The sequence below is a fragment of the Oryzias latipes genome, chromosome 6, assembly GCF_002234675.1.
Source record: "Oryzias latipes chromosome 6, ASM223467v1".
Lineage (NCBI taxonomy): Eukaryota > Metazoa > Chordata > Actinopteri > Beloniformes > Adrianichthyidae > Oryzias > Oryzias latipes.
Genome location: NC_019864.2, coordinates 7,275,169 through 7,300,615, shown reverse-complemented (window position 1 = coordinate 7,300,615; position 25,447 = coordinate 7,275,169). Strand labels below are relative to the sequence as shown.

At 41.0% G+C, this 25,447-nt stretch overlaps 2 protein-coding genes across 3 annotated transcripts in view; one reads left to right on the top strand and one right to left on the bottom strand.

Moving 5' to 3' along the window:
* The window catches only part of LOC101173858 (alpha-1,3-mannosyl-glycoprotein 4-beta-N-acetylglucosaminyltransferase C-like), a 75,394-nt gene that overhangs the window by 3,603 nt on the left and 46,344 nt on the right, over positions 1–25,447 (bottom strand). For both annotated transcript variants that reach the window (XM_004069442.4, XM_011475771.3), the window contains exon 3: positions 103–245. In XM_004069442.4, coding sequence (XP_004069490.1) covers positions 103–231 — 129 coding nt within the window. In that variant the 5' untranslated portion in view covers positions 232–245. The remainder of the gene's footprint in view (positions 1–102; positions 246–25,447) is intronic.
* LOC111947518 (general transcription factor II-I repeat domain-containing protein 2-like) lies at positions 8,673–10,243 on the top strand. Its single transcript, XM_023955581.1, has 2 exons — positions 8,673–9,210; positions 9,469–10,243. Exons 1-2 carry the CDS (start codon positions 9,075–9,077, stop codon positions 9,981–9,983), a joined length of 651 nt encoding a protein of 216 aa, XP_023811349.1. The 5' UTR covers positions 8,673–9,074; the 3' UTR covers positions 9,984–10,243.

The following is a 25,447-nucleotide window of genomic DNA, read 5'->3' as shown; positions in this document are numbered from 1 at the left end:
CCCGTGTCCGCGCATAAAAGCAGCAGTGGCTAAGGCTTGTCTCATTAGTAAAAGCTCAAGATGTTAATGCAAATGCCAATTATTCTGTCTCCTCCTACTCACCAGCACATATCCATCATCCATGTAGACGTTGAAAAAGAGGAGAGAAGTGACGAGGAAAGTGAGGACCGGCAGAGTGGATCGCTTCCTCAGACACCTCATCTTGTCCACAGACTTCCATAGCAGCCTCATAGTCGTGTGTGTCGCTGCACAAAAATGACAAAGACAAGAGTAGTCACTGAAAGGAATGAAGCCAGCTCAGACAGTCATAAAACTCAACAAATCATCATCATTATTAAATATCGATGAGCCGCTCAACATGACAGATGTGACCGAATGCACTGAGACTAACACAGCGGGCTGATTTTAAGGCGTCAAGTTGGACACAAAATGACTACTGGTTATGAATCGCTTTGCTCGTTATACTGGCTGTTCTGAAGGCGAAGCATCAGTCATCTGGTGTCCCTGAGCATTATTCATGCAGGCCAGATGATGCTGGAGAAGTCATTAAACCATTGTGACGTCTCTTGACAGAAAACAAATGTTCTCTGCGCTGGCCGCTGTGATGTTTACTTATAGAACTGACAGTCAGAACTAAATGAAATTACGCCGCTCACTCTCTGCCCAATCACACGCTGATCCTGTAACAACCTCCCTAATTCTGATGATACAAAAACAGCTTTCCGTGTGAGAATCAGCGTGTTCCCAGGTGACAGGGACAATTTCAGCAAAGGCCTGCTGCTGGGCCCAATGGCTGAATAAACAACTTATTATTCATTGAGTTATTCATGGCTTGAGTTCCATTTTAGGGGGAAAAAGCATCTGGAAAGAGTGAGCCATTTTGTGTTTCTGCCATGAAAAGGCTCCAAAGCGGCACCTGAGAGACACACGCAGCAGAAAGGGAGGAAAGTGGAAAGCCAATGACAGATGTCACAAAGCTAAATCAGATCCTGAGAGGGACGGTGCTATCCTACATGGCCTGATGGGGGCTGTGCAAGAGCCAATCAAATCTCCCGCTGACGTAAACAGACTTACAATTGTGAGGAAGTATTCATTTCTTTCATCATAGTTTAAACCATTGACTGAATATGAGAACTGGACTGAGCGAGTGTGACGTCACCCACAGAAAATGACTTACTAAATGAAGTCAATTCAGTTGCCACTTTTTGCGATACACCATGTTGGAGCCAGATAACATTAGTAAGTAGTGATTAGTCGGTCTGAGTCATTACTTCAATGATAACCACCAATCAGGAGTGAGCTTGTTAGAAGGCCACACCCTTCCCAATTTAAAGCAGGCTCTGGAAAAACTGTCAATCAAATATTCCGACTGTCAACATGAGATGACATCATTTTATTGGGGCATCTGATTGGTCAGTTTATAACTTAAATAACAGAAAAAACATCATGAACAGGTGACTGACTGAAACCCCTTAGCAAGAAAACAGAAACAACTTATTTGTGATTGAAAATCAAATCAAAATGAAACATTAAAAACAACGTTAATTCTGATAATGCACACTTCGAAGGCCATTATCCCGCTTAAACCATGCCCACAAAAGAAATAAATATTCAACCAGTATTTTGTATTTTATTCTTTTTATTTTTTCAAGCACTGGACTATTTATCAACTGGTGTGACGCGTTGCCATGATAACATGACATCGCTCAGCCAGCTGAGCCGGCACCGACCTCGACTGCAGCAGCAAAGGAGGACATACAGTCAGGACCATAAATATTTGGATAGAGACAAATTCATTCTAATTTAGTTTCTGTACATTACCACAGTGAATTTGAAATAAAACAACTCAGATGCCATTGAAGTGCAGACTTTCAGCTTTTATTCCATAGGTTGAACAAAAAGATTGCATAAAAATGTGAAAAACTGAAGCATTTTTCAAACACAATCCCTTCATTTCATGGGCTCGTAAGTAATTGGACAAATGAAAGAACTGAAAACAAAATTGTCATTACTAATATTTGGTTGAAAACCCTTTGTTGGCAATGACAGCCTGAAGTCTTGAACTCATGGACATCACCAGATGCTGGGTTTTCTCCTTCTGAATGCTCTGCCAGGCCTTTACTGCAGCGGCTTTCAGTTGCTGTTTGTTTGTGGGACTTTCTATCTGAAGTTTAGTCTTCAACAAGTGAAATGCTGCTCAATTGGGTTAAGTTCAGGTGACTGACTTGGCCATTCAAGAATTTTCTACTTCTTTGCTTTAATAAACTCCTGAGTTGCTTTGGCTGTATGTTTTGGGTCGTTGTCCATCTGTATTATGAAACACCGCCCAATCAGTTTGGCTGAATTCACCTGGATCTGCGCAGACAGTATGTCTCTGAACACCTCAGAATTCATTGGGCTGCTTCTGTCCTGTGTCACGTCATCAATAAACACCAGTGTCCCAGTGCCACTAGCAGCCATGCAGCCCAGACCATTACACTGCCTCCACAGTGTTTTACTGATGATGTAGTGTGCTTTGGATCATGAGCTTCTCCACGCCTTCTCCATACTTTTCTCTTGCCATCATTCTGGTAGAGGATGATTTTGGTTTCATCTGTCCAAAGAATGTTTTTCCAGAACTGTGCTGGCTTTTTTAGATGCTTTTTGGCAAAGTCCAATCCAGCCTTCCTATTCTTGAGGCTTATGAGTGGCTTGCATCTTGCAGTGTAACCTCTGTATCTACTTTCATGCAGTCTTCTTTTTATGGTAGACTTGGATATTGATCCGCCTACCTCCTGGAGAGTGTTGTTCAGTTGGTTGGCTGTTGTGAACGGGTTCCTCTTAACCATGGAAATGATTCTGCCATCATCCACCACTGTTGTCTTTCGTGGACGTCCAGGTCTTTTAGCGTTGCTGAGTTCACCAGTGCTTTCTTTCTTTCTCAGGATGTACCACACTGTTGATTTAGCCACCCCTAATACTGTAGCAATTTCTCGCATGTTTTTTTTCCTGTTTTCTCACCTTAATGATGGCTCCTTTCACCTGCATGGAGAGCTCCTTTGACCGCATGTTGTCTGTTCACAGCAGAATCTTCAAAATGCAAGCACGAGTCCTGTAACCAACTCCAGGCCTTTTATCTGCTTCACTCATAATTACATAACAAGGGAATTGCCCACACCTGCCCATGCCCATAGATTATCACTTCTTTTTTTTTTTTGTTTTTTTTTTTTTTAATTCGTCCAGTCCAACAGCTGGGCAGACAAGGGAAAAGGGGGCCCACAAGGGGTGTTGTGAACATGGCCCGACCAGTCTCGGCCACAGTTGGAAATTTGGCAAGGCCCAGCACCCGGGGGCAAGGACCAGAACCCACTCCTCAGGGACACGGACACCCCCGGCTCAGGTGTGATGTGATCCCCGACACAAAGATTTTGGTTTCTGATGCCTGATGATGACAAAGGTGCTCTTGATCTTTAAGTGCTCCTCCTCTTCCAAAGATATCTTCTAAATTTATTAGTTGCAGCAATATTTTTTTTTGTGCTTCTTGCATATTTGTCTCAGGTATACATTTTTACTGGAATACTGAGTGGCAGCTGGAAAACAAAACAGAAAAAAAAACTGCTTCAGATTTTCTTAGTGCAATCTGTCAAAGAAATAAGGTTCCCGTTTCAGGTGGAATTTTCGTAAAATGCTTCAAACCCAGCAATGCCTATGAAGTTGTCCTCTCAACAGGTAACATAGTTTTATATTTTTTGCATGTTTGTGCAGCAGCGACTAGATGTGGAGGGAGGCTCCGATGTGGGAATATGTGTAACTGCATGATTTGCTGAAATGGAAGCTGCATGCTAAGCAGAAGCCTTTTCCTGAATTCATTTGAACACAGGATGATGGATAGGGGTGCTGTGAGCCTCTGCAGGGATGCAGACCTGTGAAAGCTGACTCAACTTCATGTCTTGATGAATTCTGAATATTTGAGGAAGTGATTTTTAATTGCAGATGTATAGTTAATTTTATTTTTTATGAATGTTGCAATTTTACAGGAATCATTGTAATTGCAAAAAAAGAATCGGAAAATTATAATTTCTATACATTTTGTAGCACGGTCAGCTGATCAAAGTAAAAAAAATGCAATTTTTTTGTTTAATTTATTCATAAATTTCAATTGAAAACTGAGGGCTAGAGTGGCTGATTGTGTTTCTGAGGAGATTCTGCCTTTGCACAGCTTTCATCCAATAAAGAGGAATGCATGCATCCCTCATGATCAGCTGACGGGCGCATTTTTTCAAACCCGAGCACTCAGGATCATTTCAGCTCTGGGATTGAAAGGATGTGGTTTGGTACCCAGCACACATATTGCTTCCACCTGCTCCTCTTTGTTTGCTGGCGTCCTCTTCATGGCTGCAGTTTCACAATTTTTGCCATCAGAACTAAATCAGAATTCTTTCTTTATATGTGTCATCTTGCATAAATATGAGTAGAGTTAAAGATTTGAGAGTTTAAACACCAGTGCAGCCTGAATCGTAATGACAGCCCAGCTTTAAATGTTATTTCAAAGTGGATCATCACAGCACCAAAGTATGCTAGAGAATCACTGCTGACCGCTGCTAATGGCTTACAAATTGTCAAGTTTTGTGAAACTTTGATTATGAACTAACACTATGTGTGCCTCTGGTTGTGTGTCTGTTCGTGATGGTGGCGACGAGTGCGTTTGTGCGTGTGTCAGTGCCTGTGCATACTTGCATGTCTATAAAAGAATCTTGCTGTCATCTCCACCTGTGCCTCTCTGGGCCCCGAGCAGAGAGCTAATATGGGTCAAAGCATCGACTGCTGAGTAGAGCTCATCCTCATTATGGGTGCCACCAGTGGGACTACGATTGCCTTTTATGTTCGTCTTTGACCTGAAAGGTAAATACACTCCAAATGCAATTTGCATGTACAGCAGAAGTACTGCACCCACAAGCCTCAGAAATGGAGAATCGTGTTGGCTTATGATAAAATCTATTGTAATGTGAAATACTGCACAGCTTAGTAAAACTCCTGGAATTAATGATGAAAGAGATGTGATCATTAGAATCAATACATGTGATCCTAAAGCAGATGTTCTCTGATTTGTAGTCTTTTTGATGGATGGATGGATGGATGGATGGATGGATGGATGGATGGATGGATGGATGGATGGATGGATGGATGGATGGATGGATGGATGGATGGATGGATGGATGGATGGATGGATGGATGGATGGATGGATTTCAAGCAATGTAAGTAAAGCACTAAAGAATGTCTACAGATTTATCAAACTCATTACAGAAATGATGAAATGCATAGATAAAAAAAACAGAAAATTAAGCAAAAAAAAATACATCTAAGTCACATTTGCTTAATTAAATAATGATCATTAACTAAAGTCAAGTAGAGCCTGATTTAATGCTTGAAAAGGAGTGGGAACAAGCAAGCTTATAAAATACCACCCCTACTGAGTTTTTAAACTAAGTAAAAATGATTTAGCTAAACAAAAACAAAACAAAAAAAAAACAGACAGCCTTTAATTGTGTAAATTATTAGATTTGTACGTTTTCTGTAAAGATAAATACAATTTTGTTTTATGTTAAAGACTATGACATGTGTAAATTGAATTAAATGTGTCATATCATTCCATTTTAAATGTAACCTCATATAACCATCTGACAGAGGCATTTCTGAGACCTGTAACTCATTGGCATGATCCAATCGTTCCAAAAGGTCCCACTCTAATCATCTTTTGATCCATTCTAAAAGCATTCACAGTGTTTTTTTAATTATGATTGTGCCGTTTTTAGCCAAAACAAAAAAAACCTGCATAGTTTTCTAGGACATATTTTCTGCAGAGCAGCAGGACTTCATTAGAAATTCACCTCCGAGTTGTGGTTGAGACTGCTGGCGTGGAGTGTTCCCATCTTCATTTCCAATCATCCCTTTGTTTACACTCTCTCCCACTATCTTACAGCCCCCCCACACACTCAAACTAACCTTACCGGTGCAACAAAAATGGTGATCAATGTTGGACCTATGCAGCTGTATGCAGATTCCAGCTCAGGCGAGGAAAACAAAGACGTACATGGATCTATTTGTCTGCAAGTGGATGCATTAGAATGGAGCAGAGAAAGGAGATTGTGGCCTGTTGTGTAGTTAATATAATCTTTTTCAAACTACATTTTTTTGTCGGCTTCTGATTCACAAAAACAGGTAGAATAAAGAAATACTCAGAAATGCATCTTTATCTTAATTTTCTTGACATCTGTCCTCTGTTATCTGAAAAAGCTACAATAACATGTTAAAATGCTAAAAACATGACTTTTCATTGAAGTGCGTCTTTAAAAAATCGATTTTATTCAATGTTTTTTTTTTTATTACTATTTGCTAAATTGAAGAAAAAAAGGCTAAATTTGTTGATAATTAATTCTTTATAACACAGTTACACCTGTTAAATGTGTGTGGATCAAAATGGAGACAGTGGATAAATGAGGAGCTCTTTCCCCGAACAGTCAATAATTTTACGTCTTAACTAGTGTTATCTCTTATTAAGCGTGATTTTCTGGGGGGCATTTCACCAAAGGGTTAAAAAAAATCTTTATTCCAAAAACAGCCTTTTCGATCAATTCTTTGATGAGCTTTACAGGGTTAACCCGTGTGCTATCCAAGGCACGTTAAGTTGGGAGTGGGGTCTTCTGGACCCCACAAGACATCAACATGTTGTTGTAGCACCTGACCTCACTGTGCTTTATTTGTCCTTTGCTAGCACTCTGGTTACTTCTGTTTAGATTTGTGCAGCATTGAAATGTTGGAACTTTAAATACCTTCAGAAATGCAAATGGAGACGATGTCAAATATTTATGAAAACCAACTGATTCCATAACAATTTGAACTCAGTTGTTGAATCATGAAGATAGCTGCACTCAGTTGTGATGTGATCCCCGGCTCGTGGTCTTGCCAGAGAACTCAGGGATCCCTCTCCCTGCATGGAGTGTGTGCTGTTGTGGGAGGTAAAATGCGTGTGTACTAAAGAGGTGGAGTTAAAATTGGCAATGTTCAAATGTAAAACATTTACTGCTTTCCATCGCTGTAATTGTGAGAATTATCAGACGTCGCCGTCTTGTGCTACGTTCCCAGCAGGCATGTGACGCACGTTCAAGAAGGACCGCAGTTATTCATTTCTCCGCCATGTTTAAATTTAGCTTCCGTGAAGGAAAAGGGACGCCATCCATATGCAACTACCAAATCCGAGTCCCTGATTGGTCAAAGTTCAACTGGTTTAACTTTCAATGCGTGTGCCATGGCCTTTCATTTTGTACTTGGAGCCCGAAAACGGTTGTAAAAACTTGCGTTGCTATGGGAGACTTTTAAAATGTGCATTTATTTGCGTTTACAGAGACTATTCATTGGAAGAGGCTGCTTGAACGCCGTTTCAGAGGGCAGTGAGAAAGCTTCATTAACAGAAACTATACATTCGATAACTTTAAGTAGACGAACTATTAGGGCATTTTTACTGTGCATATGATTGTTTAGACCAGGGGTGCCCAAAGTGGGGCCCGCGGGCAAAATTTGGCCCGCCAAAGGTTTTCTTCTGGCCCGCCGAGTCGTGGCTGCGCAAGCCGCCGTGTTTTTGTAAAACCCCTTAACCTCACATCCATTGTCTATGATGGTGAAAAGTCTATGACTGTAATTTACTTTTGTTCTCCAGATGGCGCTGTTAGCACCTTTGCTGCCCACCGCTGCCACCCCCTCTCAACCCCATGCACTGAGTGTCTTCTTTTACGTCCTCACTGCTCTGCATACCGTTCTTGTGCTGTCCTCTCTCACGTCCTCTTTACCGAAGTCTCACAAACACATAAAGCGCACCGCACCATAGGGCAATCCTTACATTTTGGAGAAGATTTACGACTCTAAGACTTTTTCAGTTTGTTAAGATGGAACGACAACGGCAGTGGCACACGGATAAGAGGCATTTTAAACAAAAGTGGGAGGATGATTATTTTTTTGCAGAAATCTCTTCTAAGGCTGTTTGTCTTATTTGCCAGCAATCCGTGGCTGTACTGAAAGAGTACAATATACGTCGCCACTACGAAACTAAACATGCGGTCTTCTCCAGATACAAAGGTGAGGCGCGAAAGAAAAAATCGAGCGAGCTGCTATCGAAACTTCGGTCACAGCAAGCCACCCTCACGAGGCCCTCGACAGCACAAGACTGCGCCACACGGGCCAGCTACGAAATTTCGGCGCTAATTGAAAAGAGTGGGAGATCGTTTTCAACGGGAGATTTTGTTAAGGAGTGCCTGTCCACAGCTGCTTCAATAATGTGCCCTTCCCAAGAAAGAGTTTTTTCCCAAATTAGCCTCTCGCGCAACACAGTGACCCGCCGCGTTGAAGATTTGTCTCGGGACATTAGAGATCAGTTAACAGTAAAGTCAAGAGACTTTGTTGCTTTCTCACTGGCATGTGATGAGAGCACAGACATTTCTGATTCAGCGCAGCTTTTGGTTTGTTCGGGGAATTAACGCTGACATGGAAATAACACAGGAGTTGGCGGGACTTGAGACGCTGCGAGGGACGACAAAAGGCGAAGATTTGTTTGCGGCGGTTTCAAGAGTCCTGGACAAATATAACTTGAGTTGGGACAAAATGGTTGGAATAACAACTGATGGTGCACCTGCCATGATTGGGAAAAAAGCTGGCCTCACTGCTCTCATTTCCCAAAAAGTTTCAGAGTGTGGGGGAAAGGTCAGAGTGTGGGGGAAAGGTAGCGCAATACCACTGCATCCTGCACCAGGAACAGCTGTGTGCAAAGACGATCGGACTGGCAGACGTCGTGCGCGATGTCGTTAAAATCATTAACTGCATCCGCTCAAAGGCATTCTCACACCGCCAGTTCAGAGCATTTTTGGATGAAGTTGATGCGCAATACAAAGATATTCTTTACCATCAGGAGGTGCGCTGGCTGAGCAGGGGGACTGTGCTCAAAAGATTTTTTGAGTTGCGCCAACTTATCGCGGAGTTTCTGTCGAGTGCGAGCAGGGACACACAAATCCCCACTGATAAAAGATGGATTTTCGACGTGGCCTTTATGGTGGACATCACCGACCTGCTCAACAATCTGAATGTTAAACTTCAAGGCAAAGAACAGATCATAACGGAGCTGTTTGACCACATAAAGGCTTTCCAAATGAAGCTGCAACTACTCTGCCGGCATCTTTCAGCAGGTAAGTCATTAACATGCTGCACACAGACTTTTGGCTGTTTGTTATTTGTGATTGTAACACGTGCTGCTCCATGTGTGTCCGTCGCTGTGATGTGTCGCTGTCCGTGGTGCTTACGCCTGTTTGACAGAAAACGTAACTGTTTGTCTTTGTGGGTTTGCTTTCATTGCTCTGTTGTCTTTTGTGTCCTGTAGCTTATGTACCTCATAGTAGTGCTAATTATACTAATGGACGCATTCTTATTTGACTTTGTCTCTTCAGGAAACTTTGCACACTTCCCCAGCCTGAGAGACGTGAATGTGGAGGTGGACAGGTTGCCAGAATATGGAGAACTTCTCAGCAACTTAAATAAGGAGTTTGATTTGTGCTTTGTGGACTTTAAGAAGACTGCAGGTGACATGGAGCTTTTTTCTCAGCCCTTCAGCGTGAGTCCCGACTCAGTTCCAGAGCATTTGCAGATGGAGTTGATTGAGTTTCAATGTGACACAGAGCTAAGACGCAAATTTGTATCACTACCCTTGAGGGATTTTTATCCACATGTGTCAAAACAAAGATACCCACAGATGAGAAAAAATGCACAAGTGATGCTATCTCTGTTTGGCAGCACCTACATTTGTGAGCAAACATTTAATCTCATGAACCTGAACAAGATCAAACTCAGGGGGACCCTCACAGACTCACACTTGCAAGACATACTAACACTATCAGTGAGTAAGCTGCAGCCCAACATTCAGTCACTGATTAAGTCAAAAGACCAGCTCCATGTCTCTCATTAAGGATCGCAGTTTGCTGTTTTCATTGGAAAAAAGTTTGTTTTAGTTTGTTTTTGTTTTTTAGTTGAAAATTGCCAGTGAGGCCTCGCTGTTATGTTTAATGGTTTGAAAGAATGTTTATTTTTGTGTGTTACCTTGATGAATACAGAATCAAAATAAACACATTAAAGCATATTCTTTGTTTTCTGCTTTTATTTAATGACATACAAAAAACGTATTGTATTTGGCCCACGGTCCACGATCACATTTAGATATTGGCCCTTTGAGGAAAAAAGTTTGGGCACCCCTGGTTGAGACAGTTTTTACATTTTTGTTCCTTTCAAGGTGCCTGACAATTAGACTGAGGCATCGCTTGAAGTCATGCACCACAAAACGAAGCAACAGAAGCCAAACGAAGCATAAGAACCCTGCTTTTAATTAAAAGTGCTGGATCCACTGCAGGCCTCATCAGGCACATCTTTTATCCTCACCTTTGGACGGGCAGCAAATTGAAGCATTAAAACAGTGAGGAATTCTGCCGTAGAGGTTCACTGATAACACAAGGCCAACATCACCGCTAAGGGGCTTAACAGCAATCATCAATCTAGTTAGGGGAGATATTGAGAAAATGAAAAATTGAAAGGAGTGTTGGGTCTTCCAGCACAGCCTCTTCCTCTGCAGGTCCTGTTGTTTCATTACAGCTCAAACAACTGTTTGCAGAAGGTTTTAATCAGTTGCATGCAGACAAATATTGTTTTAGGAAACGAGAAATAATTGATGTTTGAAGAATTTTAGATGAAAAATAATATTCTGATGGCATAAGAAAATCAGTAGTGTGAATGAATGGTTACAAATCAACAATGCATGAATGCACAGTGCCAAACTGCCTGTTTTTATAACCACTGCACAGAAGCTTTATAGTTGGCTTCTCTCGTTCCATTCCTTCGTTTTATATGAATATGTACGACTTCTAGCTGAACTTAATAAGCCCAATATGATAATGAAGAGAAGGTGCTTTCAGAAAAAACAATGGACCTCTTAGAAAAAGGCTTTCAGTGTCTAAAATGAGATGGCATTTTAATAAGCCTGCATGTTGAACAACAACACCATTTGGTAAACATGTTTGTTCATCTGCTTGTCAGCATCCAGGCAGCGCATGGTCCCACTCGGACACTGCTGAGCTGCTGCGTTTGTGTCCTTGTGTGGGTGGGATGAGACTTTGATCAAAGTGGTACAGGAATAGAAAAAAAATCCTTTTGCTTTGCATTTGCATGCTCATTGCATTTCTTTTTTAAATGAAGTGTTAAATCTGTTTAATTCTGCTTGTTAGGACGTGGCAGGTGTTCTTTGCTCTGAGTGAAGCAGCTCATCATCAGCTCAGTCTGCTGATTTATTGATGAGTCTGCACACGTGATTAGAGTTTTTTTTATTCTTAGAAAAGCTCAGCTATGCACTTACATGTATGTTTTACAAAAACGCAGTGTCTCTCAGGGGTTCAAACTCTGGTCTTCTTCATATGAGTTGCTGGGGATGAATAGGGAGCATTTCCTGCAATTGTATAAAGTATCTCTGTTTTGACTCCTCTGTAAGCTCTCTCTCTCTCTCTCTTGTTTTTTAACACTCTGATTGACTCTTATCTCTTGAATTCGTACTCAGTTAGATCAGCATTAAGAAATGTTGGTTGTGTGAAGCCGGGTCACTTGCTCTTGCTCTTGGAAGCCATGAGACAACGGGTTAGTCTACGCCCCAGGCTCCTAGCTAAAGTAGTGGATGACGTCATGAAATCTGTTCCTGCCCAGTGGAAACATTTTCTTCGACTTCCCAATGACGGCTGGACTGGTACTTCGCAACATTCTTTTCTGTCCTTGACCCTCTCCCCGTATGTCGAGGATTGGACAGAGGATGAAGATAAACTGTTTGCCTTTGGTAACACAGGAGATGGGGAGTTCGAGACATGACAAAGAAGACACTCTACACCACATGCGTGAAAAGTATGTGGGCTCTGGAGGGAGTGTACTATCTCTGTGTACTATACTGTGTACTATCCCTGTGTACTATACTGTGTACTATACTGTGTACTATCGAGGAGGATAATGGAGCCGGTTCCTCTGCAGGTGCGTGCCACAACAGCAGAAACGAGAGGGGTGTCAAAGTCATTTTCACTGAGGGCCACATCAGCATAGTGTCTGTCCTCAAAGGGACAGATATAACTTATACATGTAACTAAAAGCAATGAAAAATAAATGTACCTACTCCTTAATGTTAAATAAATTATTATTTATTTACTTCAACTTTTTAAGGTGACAATTGCAGTTGCATAGAAACATGTGTTTACTTGTTACTCTGCCATAAATCCTTTTAAATGTGATTCTGTCAGGTTAGGTCATATGGACAGTGTTTTAGTCCTAATGTATAGTTGCCCAGTCCCATATTTAAAGTCAGATTCCCCCTAGATATGAATAAATACAAACCAATTATTATTTTAAGAAAATCAAAACTTTTATGCTCCACAGCGGGCCACATTTGGCCCCCAGAGCTTAGAATAATATTATTGTTGTGGCAATAGATAACTTCAACAGATAAGGTGTTTTATGATGAAAACAGGAATCAGGACGATAGCGACTCATGCTCTGCTGGTTGTCCCTGGCCCGTGGGTGGGGGCTCGAGAAGCGCGTGCCTCTGGGCTGCCTGAGTGGGCTCAGACCCCGCCAAGTGGAAACCGCAGACCCGGGAGCAGGCGGCGTGGTCTCACTTCTGATTGAAGAGACACGTGTGCCGGCCCGAGCCTCTATAAAAGGGCTGGGGCCGTCCTCCGGGGGGGAAATGTCGGAGGGGCCGGCAGCGATAGCAAAAAGAATGTGCGCTCAGTATAGGTAAACACGCTGGTGCAGTGTCGTATGTCTCAAACGATCAGCCATTCTCCATATCTATCAATTGACTTACCTCACGGTGAGGTAATTATTCACTGTTGATTTGGTTTTTATCTATAGATTTTTATTGTTTTGTTTGTTTATCTTTGATGACCCAATATCTACCCACAGGTCATTGGCAATCGACAAGTCGATTGTGATCGATGTAATGAGCACCCCTGTTCTCAAGTGAAGCAATGTGACAATTTCATTTCTTCGTGTCCGTGCCATCAGACATTGAAGGGGTGTCATGCTATGTTCACCCTGCCCCCGTACAACCCGGGTTCAAGAGACCACTTTTAATAAAAAGTCTATGCAAACGCACGTTTCAGGCTTCCATGTTCAAAACTCTTCCATTCACGCATGGCTACACAAATCACAACCAATCAGGGACTTAGATTTGGAAGAGAAAATTAGTTTTTTTTTTTTTAAATAATAATTGTGGTTTTTGCCTGGCAGGAATTCTATGACACCAAAGCTAAATCCAAATTCTTCCCTTACCCCTACAGCTTCTTCCTACCCCTACATTTAGGCCTCCAAGTGGATAGTTATAGAAAAAAAGTGTCTTCTATTTGGGATGTCACTCCCACTCGGTGATGTCATCAATAGTCGCCGGAGAGCTACTTTACTGCAGAGCTGCTAGCGCTCGGAAAAAACATAACAACATCAATTTAATAACTACAAAAATGAATGCAAAAGTAAAAAGCCATGACTTAAATTTGCATGTAAACTTCTGTGCTTCAGAGCACACTCACAGCAAAAAATGTGTTTCTCCTCCACACAACGCGGTTCCCCCTCCTAAAGCACCTCTTACGGGGTTTCTCTTTTGGACACCCTCACCTCTCCAAACGCCTCTACAGTTGGAGGGATAGGGAGAAGCCAGAGGGGTAGGGTAGTCGTATATATAGTGGACTAGAAGAGGGGAAAGAAAAAGCCTGAAGCTAGATTCACTAGATTTACACCACTCTGCCATTTAGCACAAAGCCTCTTCCAACTATAGGTACATGTGCTAGTATCGGGTAGCGACAGTCCAATGTAAACACCGTATGCTAAATGCGCGTTCAAGAACGCATTTAAAACCAAACACTTTGAAGGTTACTCACATTTTTTATCAGTCCTTTCCATTGCTGGCAAATCAGCGGTGCTGATAAACAACACTGCACACTGTGTTTATTCAGACTGTGCAGCCACATGTTTACTGATCCATGGCAAACATCACCCTGTGTAGCTTTCTGTCCACGGATATGAGCTGAACAACTGTCTGTCATTGTATCTGTTAACGTGTGGTAAAAGAAGAAAACATCTAAACCTTATTTTTGTAGTCATGTGTGAGGAGCAGAGGAAATGAAGACTTGTTATTTCAAGAGTCAGACTATGATCTGAGTCTTGTCTCAAGACGACTGCTGTTGTGAATCTGGGCTATACAAATAAAATTGAATTGAATTGAATAGAATAGAATTGTCAGGTGGCCTTGTCTGATAAAGCTCTTCTTTAAATCACTTGAATGGTGCATTCGAATCACATACTTGACAATGCTCTGGGAATTAGGCAATCATGGGTTTTTGCAGTGTAATGAGTGGTACATTTGAACTATTTGTGTTACAGTAGATGTTAATTTGTCTGATAGAGTCTATAGTGCGGTGCTGTTGTGGACCACATTTCACAACTATAGTTTCCTGCTCGCTGCTAAAAACCAAGGATCAGCCAAGACCAAGACCTCGTTACTTGTGGATATAATGAGAGTCCTGCTTTTTGGCATCAGTACTGCAGAACTGTAAGAGGCTTAGTGGGGTCCATGTTTCTATGGCTCCAGGCTGTTTCTTCATCAAAAGAAGGATTATATGGACACAAAGGCATAATACTATGCCTGATTGGAGGACAATGTTTAGCATCAGCTTAATGTTATGAGTAATATGTACTGAACATGCAGTGAGTGACAGTAGAGAGAAATGACTGACTGAGAAATGAAGTCCAGTTAGCCGTCATGCACATAGGTGTGGGAGATTTGTTCTCAGCTGTTGACCTGTCCCCTGTGGGAGCGGTGAGCTGTCCCTGGGTGGAGTGGCGGGGACTGCTCCTCTTTGGTGCCTGTTCTTAAAGAGGGGTTCTACATGTAACCCCTCATTGCTGCTGAGCTACAGGAACCTGAACTTTTTCTGTTTAGTTGCTCGTTCAGGTTGCCTCCTCCCAAATGTTGCTGTCTCAGAGGGCGTCTACCCTTTTGGGGTGGAGTTTAGTTTGGATTTTTAGTGACGTTTTTGGTCATAGTTTGGTGATAGTTTGAGTTGACCCTTGCCAGTCACTCCAGGTTCATGTCAATAAACATCTAAAGCTGTTTTAATTTTTCTGTTAATTTGTTAATCCTCAGACTCTGGTTTTCATTTTGTCATTGTCAGGTTTTTTTTTTCCATTTTCTTGTCTATGTTAAGTTTCTGCCTCCAGGCCCAGTCTCCTGTATTCTGGGTCCTACACCTCCAGTTCCTGACAAATACTGGTGGTGTGAAGGGGAGACGTTCTTTTTTTTTGGCATTTAAACCAGCCCTACGACGGACTGGCGGCCTGTCCAGGATGTCCAGCCGGGATAGGCTCTGGCAGCCCCGTGACCGCAGAAGGGACAAAACGGATTTAGAAGATGAATGAATTGATGAATAAACTGTTAATACATTGTAAAAAAGTATCAACTAAACCGCAACTTCTGCTTGCAAACTGTTTCTGCAGGAAATGTACAAACGACTGACAGAGAACTGCACGAAACACACAGACTTTAAATATTGATATTGCATGCTTAGACACGTTTACACAGCCAGCAGGAGCCAAAATGATATGAAAAATGAGATGGGACATGCTGGAATTTAAAAAAAATGAGTTATATACTTTAAAAAGAAAATAAAAAAATCACCTAATCTGTTCTTGCTTCCTCTCCATAGCAACGTAAGCAACACCGCCACACCTGTAATCAGATTTCCCTTTCCTCTGTGTGTGAAATTGCGTGAAAAAGCTCCATCTTCTCTGACACAAACTGGCCTTCTGCAAACCAGAGCACAGACTACAGATGAGTTTTTCTGCCTGACTACCAGCTAAGGACTTTAGTAAGACAACCGGCTTTAAGACTTAAAAAAGATGGAAAAGAATACATTTTCAGGTAAATGAAGAAAGGTCCTTCGAAGGACTACAGGTACACAGGTACACGTGAAGGCCAAGCATTTTTCCCTGTACTTTCATAAGAGTTGTTACAAGTGTGACCGAGGCGGGGAAATGTAATCTCCTGATCGGAATTAAAGCTGACGCATGAATCCAGACTCAAAGGAAAATGTTAATAGAGTTCACAGAAAGCGAGCTGTGGAATCATCAACGGGTAAACACCAGCTGGAAGCAACATGATTTGCTTCCAGCTGGGAATTTTCCCAACTGCATCTCTGCCTGGTTCAATGTGTTTACTTATTCATCAAGGTGGGGCGTGCGTTTTTAAGGGGTTTGTGTGTGTGGAGGGGGGAGACGAGTCTCTCAGACTCTAGGAGTTACCTTTTTCCGGCTGCTGGACAAGAGGAGCAGGCGTGATTAAAAATGTATGGGGAACACGGGAAAGAGCGAGAGCCGCAGCGTGTTCATGAACCATGATGCATCTTTTGCCTGTGAACACACAAAGATAATCTCACCCCAGAGCCTTTCTGGGGAACGCTTTTTATGATTTCTAACTCGTTTACAGACAAATCTCTTGCTCTTTTTTAAAAACAGTTACCATTGATTCAGCACAAACGCACCTACAAAGAAATCAATAGCACACATCAAAAGAGCTTGGCAACGCACGCTTTTTGACAGCAGGAAGAACGACAGCGAGGTCTTACAAGAAAAACACTCCCACATCCTAAAGCACCTCTCACAAGAAGCTTTAAACCTTTATGCTTTCACTTTCATGTAAATTCTTTCAGAAACTGCAGGAAAAAAACAACAAAAATCTGCTCGTCTGTGCTGAAAGGTTTTTAATTTGATAGTTTTGTCATCAATTTTTAGAACTTAAATTAGAGCCTAAAACAAAAAAAAATGAATAAAGCTACAAAATCATGCGTTTTGATGTATTAATGCTCTGTATTTTGTTTTCAAAATAGTTATTCTTAAATTCAGATAGACTACTGTCATAGTCCAAGGTCAGGTCTGCGATCCATCATGAACTCCACAAAAGAAAAGTTGATTTGGAACACAACTTCAATGTTTTTTTGTGCAAATACGAATCCACTGTTTGAACAACTTTATAAGCACCATCCTTGCAACATTCGAAAGTCGTTTGCTGAATAATCAGAATTATTATTATGGTCTGTGGGAACAGCTGTGTCAATAATTCCATATATTTGAAGTAAATACTCCATGGTTTTTGACTATTAAACAGAGATTTCTTTTATTTTGAAATTAAAGGCTCTTCTGTTTCCTCTCTGACTCTTTTCTGTAAAAAGAGATTTTTCAAATGTTTTTTTTTCTTTGCTGGTTCATTTATTTATTTTGTTAACTTTGCTAGCTTGGAGGGGTTTCAATTTAGTGGCTGCTTTAAAAAAGTAATGGATACATTTGTGACAGAGTGACTTATATCGAGAATGACAGGGATGTTCTCAGATGTTATGAAAAGAAATAAAACTTCCTTTAGAATCAAAAAAATGTAGGTCTTGTTTATATTCTCTGTGGCCTGGTACAAACTGTCCTGCGGTTGGGGACCACTGATTTATAGGATGCAAACCTTTCTAAGCTTGTGTTTCTTATCACAAGGGAAGCTTTGGCGCGGTGTCACTAAGGGAATTTGACCTCACTTTTAGGTACGTTGGGTTGTCACGTCACTCTACATACTGTGCCTCATTTCATAGTTATTTCCCTCTTAACCCTTGTGCTATCTTAGATGACCCCCCCTTACATTGACGTGTTCTCCCTACCATGACAAAGGTGGATAAAGGTGGAAAGATTTCATGTAATCCATGGACACCAGTGAAGATCACAAATCATTGAAGAAAAAAGGTTCAGAGCACTGTCTAGTGGGTCTAGATGACCCAACTCCCAATGTTAAAGTGCCTTGGATAGCACAAGGGTTAAACCACACTCAAATCTATCAGAGGGTATCAAAAATAAACAATAATAAAAGTACTTTGACAGTGTGTGTGTTTTGATGCCACTCCCTAAACATAGGTGACCGTCAATCATTTGCGCGGGTTACGCCCAATGCCGGAAAAATAAAACTAAACTTTTGATGTGCGTGCAGACTGTTACCCTCATGGTCAAAATGGTGAAATTCAGAGTACAAAGATAAACACAGGACGTTTGTGGAAGAACGGGAAGATTTTTACTTTTTTACTGAACGGAATGGCGTCACCATGTTTATCATAATGAGCTTTTGGAAGAAGTAAAATAGTCCATGGCAGAAAAGAACAAAACGTATCCCGGAGAAAATTAAAAACTCTTCCTGATCTGACACAAATTGTCTCCTTTATTAACAAGTTGAAGCTTTTCAAACATTCAAAACGGCCATCATCCCACTGTCCTTCTTTGTGGAGCTCACAGCAGAAGGCTGCAATCCAAATGAATAAAGCGCAGAACGTGACGCTGTTTGCTGGACGGAAACTTTACTTTGCGGTTTGAGGACCTGCAGCAGAAACGACCGCAGATCACTTTTCTCATGGATCCTTTAATGCAGAGACCGACTGCCTGAGATCCCCGCTTGTCACTGATGAGGCAGCGAGCGAACCGGAGATGATTGAGCGGAAATCTCTTTGAAAGAAGGCCCTGTTACGTTTTGGAGAACGGAAGGATACCCGTGTGTAAAACAGCTGCTCTCAAGCTGCTGTTGACGTTCTCCTCAATGTCTGCCAGTTCCTGTTTATTACCTTGAAACACGTGAAAACAAGGCATCAGTCCGTTCTGACCGACACTCACGTAAAGGAACTGAAAGAGAGGCTACAACTGAATATAAACCTGATCTGCAGAGGATCACTAGAAACAAGAGATACCAGATCATCATCCCATCACTGCAGTAAGGGATGAAAGGTAAGAAATTCTGAGATGTAGTTTGGAAAACACACCTGACCGAGAAGGCCTGTGTGAATATTTTAATATTCCATCAATTATCAGTTTTTCATGCAAAAAGTCAATCATTAGTTTAAACAAAAAAGAAGAAAAGTTAGAAAAGTAACACATTTTTACTGAAGGTTAAAATTAAATGTATGCTACCCACATCTGAAATGTAATGTATTTAATGTGTTTATTGTGAATATGACTTACTTAGACACCAGAGGGATGCTCTGTCCAGATGTTTGTGTATTTGTTGGTGTAAGTGTCATTGAAAGAGGAATGTTGATGAGAATTACAAGTTAAATTCTGTAGGATAAATGGTGAAATATTCAGTTTATAATCGTAAAACTGACTTCAGATTCAGACTCACCAGCCAGTAACCTAACCGCACATCACTGAGTAGTTATGTGTGTCAGAGAGAGGCAGAGAAAAGAGTGAGATAGAGAGAGTGTGTGTGCGTAAACACAAAGAAAGCCCACCTTTTCTGCTGAAGTACTTTGGCATGTTAGACGCAAAGATGTAAACTTGCATCTTCTGGGTGGGTTAGGTCAATGCCATGTTTTTACGTGGCTTGTTCCTTTGGCACAAGTTAGTTCATGTTTTTCCTTCGTGTGCCTTCAGTTTTGTCTTTTTTGTGTCTCTCCGTAAATCAGGAACGCAATTTTCTTTGCTTGGAAAAGGTAAAAGAAAGGAAACACTTTGTTAGCAACTCTGCTGCTCACATCAGGCGAGGAAGGGAAGCCGTTAAATGAAGGCACAGGAATCCCATTGAAACCTGAGAGAAAAGCAAGCTGTTCTCAAAGCATCCTCACACACTCTCTGTGGAACTTCAAGCCGAATATTTTGGATAGAGAGATCACACTGAGTGGAAGTTGATTCATTTAGGAACAAAAAACAACCAGAAACCAAAAAAAAAACGTCCTGTTGACAAAACGAAGAACTGGTCACTGGCTTGTAGGGCCCACCGAAGGCGCATTAAGTGAGACAAGTGTCAGAGATAAGTCCATCAGTCAGTCAGAATTTATTAACAACGTTAACTGATAGAGAGAGAGTGCCTGTGTGTGTGTGGAGGGGGTATCTGACCTCCAGGGTAGTCGCTGTGTTAACTCTGGCTAAGCTGCATTTGATGTGTGTATTGAGGGTGGACACTTTCCTTGAAACAAATACAAGTGCAATACTTGTTGTATTGTAGGGAGAGGAGTGTGTTATGGAAAATAATACAGCTTTAATTGTGTGTTTGTGTGTGCGCGTCTTGGCAGGTCAGTGCGTGGTGTGGCTCTATGACTCACACAGTGAAAAAATTCGGCTCTTGGTGTCCGACTTCTTCGCCACCCCTGAACTAGGCCTTTGCTTTAAATTAATCGCTACATAGCCCGCCTTTCTTCTCAGCCAATCACAATCAGAGCCTAACCGCCAAAGACTATGGACTTACTTCGTGCACATTTTCTAATATTTCCTAATATTCCCACTATCTCTCCTTGTTGAAAGTGTTACAATCAGAAAGCCACTCTAGATTCCTCTTTTAAATAAATAAAAATGTATACAAAAATATAGAACTATAAAATGATGTGAAGTTCAGAGTTACTTATCAGGAAACAACAATACAATTACATATTACTAGTGGAGTGATTGCTTTTCAAGTTTAGACGACATATTTGCATTTTGAACAATCTAGGCCAGTTTGATTTATTGTGGCAACAAGGCTGCACTCATAAGAGAGCTATTTCATCTACCTATGTATAAAATGTAACTTAACTTTGTGTATTCTGGTGCAAAACGGCTACATAGGTAAATCTTCTGCTGTTTTGGATGCTGTGAAGACTTTCTGAATGGGTTAATGTTGAGATTAAAGAGTTTTTTTCCCATTAGGCTTTAAAGTTTTGACCTTGAAGGAGAAAGAACATGCCCCAGAGGAGAGAATTCAAGTAGAGATTAGTTTGTTTAACAAATATTTCTGGGCTCAGGAGCTGATTTCAGGACTGGTGTGGAATGAGACAAGTGCATCACACCTTAAGTATCCATTATGTGTTAACCATTCGTCCTTTTTGTTTGTTTTAATCTTCTAATCCGTTTTATCCCCTTCAGGGTCACTGGGCTGCTGCAGCCTATGCCACTTGTTTGGCGAAGGCAGGGGACATCCTGGACAGGTCGCCATTCTGTCACAGGGCCACAATCACACACCCATGCACTCTCACATTCACAATTATGGACAATTTAGAGTAACCAAAAAAAAGGACGTTTTTGGACGGTGGGAGGAAGGCGGAGTCCCTGGAGAAAACCCACGCATGCACGGGGGGGGAACATGCAAACTCCAAACAGAAAGACCCCCCACGTGTTAACCAACTTGTGTAAAATATATTTGAAAATTACATCGGATAATTACAACATTTTTAAAGAAAAAAAAGTAAGTGAAGGCCTTGAGGAGGGTTTGATTGTGCACAAATAAATGATCAAAGATTTACCATCTGCAAAAACATGCTGGAGATGACAAACAGATGCACAGAGGATTGGATTGTTACACAAGCTAAGCAACTGACTTAGCACATGTACATGCAATATGCAATATGGCTGTAGGCCAAAAAATCTAGGCGGAGTAGATAGAAATAGATCAACCTAACAGGCGCACCATGTGATTTATCAAAGTGAACCTACATCTGTATTTTGCAGCTAAAGGGTTTATTGGCACAACTTTATGCACAAATGGGTCCAGTTGGTGTAAACACAAAGAAAGCCCACCTTTTCTGCTGAAGTACTTTGGCATGTTAGACGCAAAGATGTAAACTTGCATCTTCTGGGTGGGTTAGGTCAATGCCATGTTTTTACCTGGCATGTTCCTTTGGAACAAGTTAGTTTGTGTATTTTCTTTGTGTGTGCCTTCAGTTTTGTCTTTTTTGTGTATCTTGGTAAATCAGGAACGCAATGTTCTTTGCTTGGAAAAGGTAAAAGAAAGGAAACACTTTGTTAGCAACTCTGCTGCTCACATCAGGCGAGGAAGGGAAGCCGTTAAATGAAGGCACAAGAATCCCATTGAAACCTGAGAGAAAAGCAAGCTGTTCTCAAAGCATCCTCACACACTCTCTGTGGAACTTCAAGCCGAATATTTCGGATAGAGAGATCACACTGAGTGGAAGTTGATTCATTTAGGAACAAAAAACAACTAGAAACAAAAAAAAAACGTACTGTTGACAAAACGAAGAACTGGTCACTGGCTTGTAGAGCCCACCGAAGGCGCATTAAGTGAGACAAGTGTCAGAGATAAGTCCATCAGTCAGTCAGAATTTGTTAACAACGTTAACAGTGACTCTCAAACTTGTTTGTGACACGCTACATGTTAGCCCACTTGGAAAAGCAAGCCGGGATTGCATGTCACAATAACACCCAATCTTGTTTGAAACTCGTAAAAAAAACTAAAAAAAACACAGGTTATGTCCCAATTCCTTCCCTACGCACTACATAATGCACTTAATAGTATGTTCGCCATTTTGTAGTGCTGTCCGAATCTACAATTCCAAATCGAGTGCCCTAGAAATCTCCCAGAAGTCTCAGCGAAAAACCAGTGTGCTTCGGTGCTCACTAGATCGGCAAATATAGACCACAATGCATTGTGTCTGAAACATTTTTGCAAAAAATAAACAAATTTGTAATTAATATTTTGAATAAACCATCAACATTTTTACCCCGCAGCACACAATGGATTCATAAATAATCGTTGCAAATCAATTAGATTCATATCCGCCATTAAAAAAAAAAATGTAGTGAGCATGGTGTCCGAATTGTTTTCAAATTCCAGGGCATTAGATAGTCTGGAACTATATCATTTTTTAGCAGTTAGAGGTTAGGGTAGGATTCTGACACAGCCACAGTCTGACCCCGCTAAACGTTAGCTACGTTAGCATATTTACAATAACACCCAAGCTCGTTCGCAACTCATAAAAAAACAGGCTGGCATTTTGACGGAGCACATCATACATCTGAAATGTTCTTCTTAATAACTGTATTATCACCAACTATAATGCAAACTCTAATACAAAGAAATACAAAAACCGTATCTGAAATTGTTCACACACAGCAGGTCAAATTGCTTTTTGAAACATATTTTTGCATTCACTCAAAATATGCTTTCATAACAATATTGCACACAGAAAACAGGCCAAGGTTGAAATAGTCTTACAACTATGTTTATTTGAAACTAAAAGTACTGCATTTGTGGTTTGTCGTACCTACAGCTATAGGATTGGATACATCGGAACAAAATACCATCAATGTTTCTAAGAACTTCCCAACCATTAATTTGAAAAAACAAAACAAGCGTAAGCTCCTATCTGGATGCTCACATGTTCAGCTCTCGGAATGGACAAGTTCAAAATAAATAAATGACCGTATAGTTTTGCTTTGTTACTCTTTTGTTCAGTTATAAGACAGGGCCTGAGTAACTTAATGTGAGTTAATTCTGTTGCAGTGCTTTTATTGCATGTAGAATTAAATGTTTCTTTAGTTGCTAATTATAGTAATATCAATTTTCCACAATTGGACAGCGTCATTCTTCATTTTTTTCACCCCCAGTACATGGAGCGGTGATCAGCTGTAGTATTCATTTTAAAACTTGTTCACATTTCATATTGACATTTGTCAGAACAGAAAGACAGTTGGAGTTTAGTCTGACCATGATTGGTTATTATTCAACAAACTGAACTCCTAACTTCCGAAGCTGAGCTACCAGAAACACCAGCCGTGCAGTCATAAATGTGAGAAACGGGCTGCAGAGCCCTGCTTCATGAAAAGCATTGCAGTGTAAATAACTGTTTATAAGTTAAAACAGTATAAAATGATCCATGACCAAAGATCAAATCTTGCTCTTTAAAGTTCTACGCCGATCCTTTTTTAATCTATTTTAAAAATGTTCAAAATGACTCAAAATTATGATGATGCATTTTTAGGCTAATTAAAAAAAAACCTATATCATTTTCTATGGACCACGTTTCTGCAGGGCAGCAGTAGTTCATTAGACATTTGCTGCTGAGTTGCGGGCGGGACGATTGGTGCGGAGTAAGCCCTCCCCCACTTCCTGTCATCCACACTCTCCAACTAGCTTACAGCCTCTCACAGCTCCTACCCAATATTAGAGGTGCAACAAAAATGGTTATCAGTATTTGAGTTATCCAGTCGTTACAGTCAGACGAGGAAAACAAAGACGTTCATGGATCTATTGGTCTGGAAGTGGATGAATCAGAATGGAGTGGAGAGGGCGACTGTGGCCCGCCCAGCGTATTTTCTACGTAAAATAATTTTTTTTTCAAACTGGATTTTTTTCTGTTTGCTTCTGATTCATAATAATTTGAATAAAGAAATACTCAGAAATATATGTCCTCCATCAGAAAAATGTTACAATAACATAATAATTACACCAAAAACATGGTTTTCATCTAAGGAAAGGAAATTTGCTCGTATTCAACGGCACTTTTAACCCTTGTGCTATCTTAGATGACCCCACCCCTTACATTGACGTGTTATACTACCATGACAAAGGTGGATAAAGGTGGAAAGATTTCATGTAATCCATGGACAGCAGTGAAGATCACAAATCATTGAAGAATAAAGGTTCAGAGCACTGTCTAGTGGGTCTAGATGACCCAACTCCCAATGTTAAAGTGCCTAGGATAGAACAAGGGTTACAGCTCAGTAAAATGAATGTTCCTCACCAACTCAGACCGGATAGAGACAGGAGATTAGCTAATTGTCGTCATTTTCTTTATAGTCGTGATCATTTTTATTTATTTATTTTTTTTAACTTGTCCTGTCCAACAGCTGGGCAGACAGATGAGAGCTGAGGGCCTCTTGTGTTGGACATATTTTATTTTAACAAGAGGGGTTATTAATCTTCATACAAACCAGAGGTATGTCTGAATAAACCCCTTTGTAATTGAGGCCAAACTTTATTCATTTCAATCATGTTTGAAAATCTTTGGTGTTGGACCGGACGGAAAAGGAAAGAAAGAAAGAAGAGAGAGGGACGTTAGAGAGAGGGGGGGTAGGAGGGTGATAATAGGAGGGGAGGGGGGATAAGACCATGAAGCAGCATAAAGCGACAAGTTTACTGGATGTTTATCGTTACGGTAAGGTTCAAATGTAGTACAAAAAGGGCGGGGCCTGTCCACACACACACTCAAATGTTATAAATACACCTGCTAGTCCACATGTCGACATGTACACAAAACAGATAGTGTTCACACGCATACTTATGCCTTAAAAAAAAAAGTCGTGATCATTTTTGCCTGTGAAGAAAAATCCCAGCAGTGAGGTGCAAGTTTCACATTTGGTTGAGTGGTGTGTGTGTGTTTGTGTGTGTGTGTGTTTTTTCCCCTCCAAGGCATTTACAGATTTGCTTGTTTGTTAGCTCCTGAACAGCTTCACTCTAAAGTGAGATCCAGTGAGGATGAAGCTGTTTTTGGAAACTGTTGTTCACAACTTTATCAGAGCTAGAAATCATAATTGGCAACTTCTTCCTACATATTTTGAAGCTCCCATTGGGGGTTT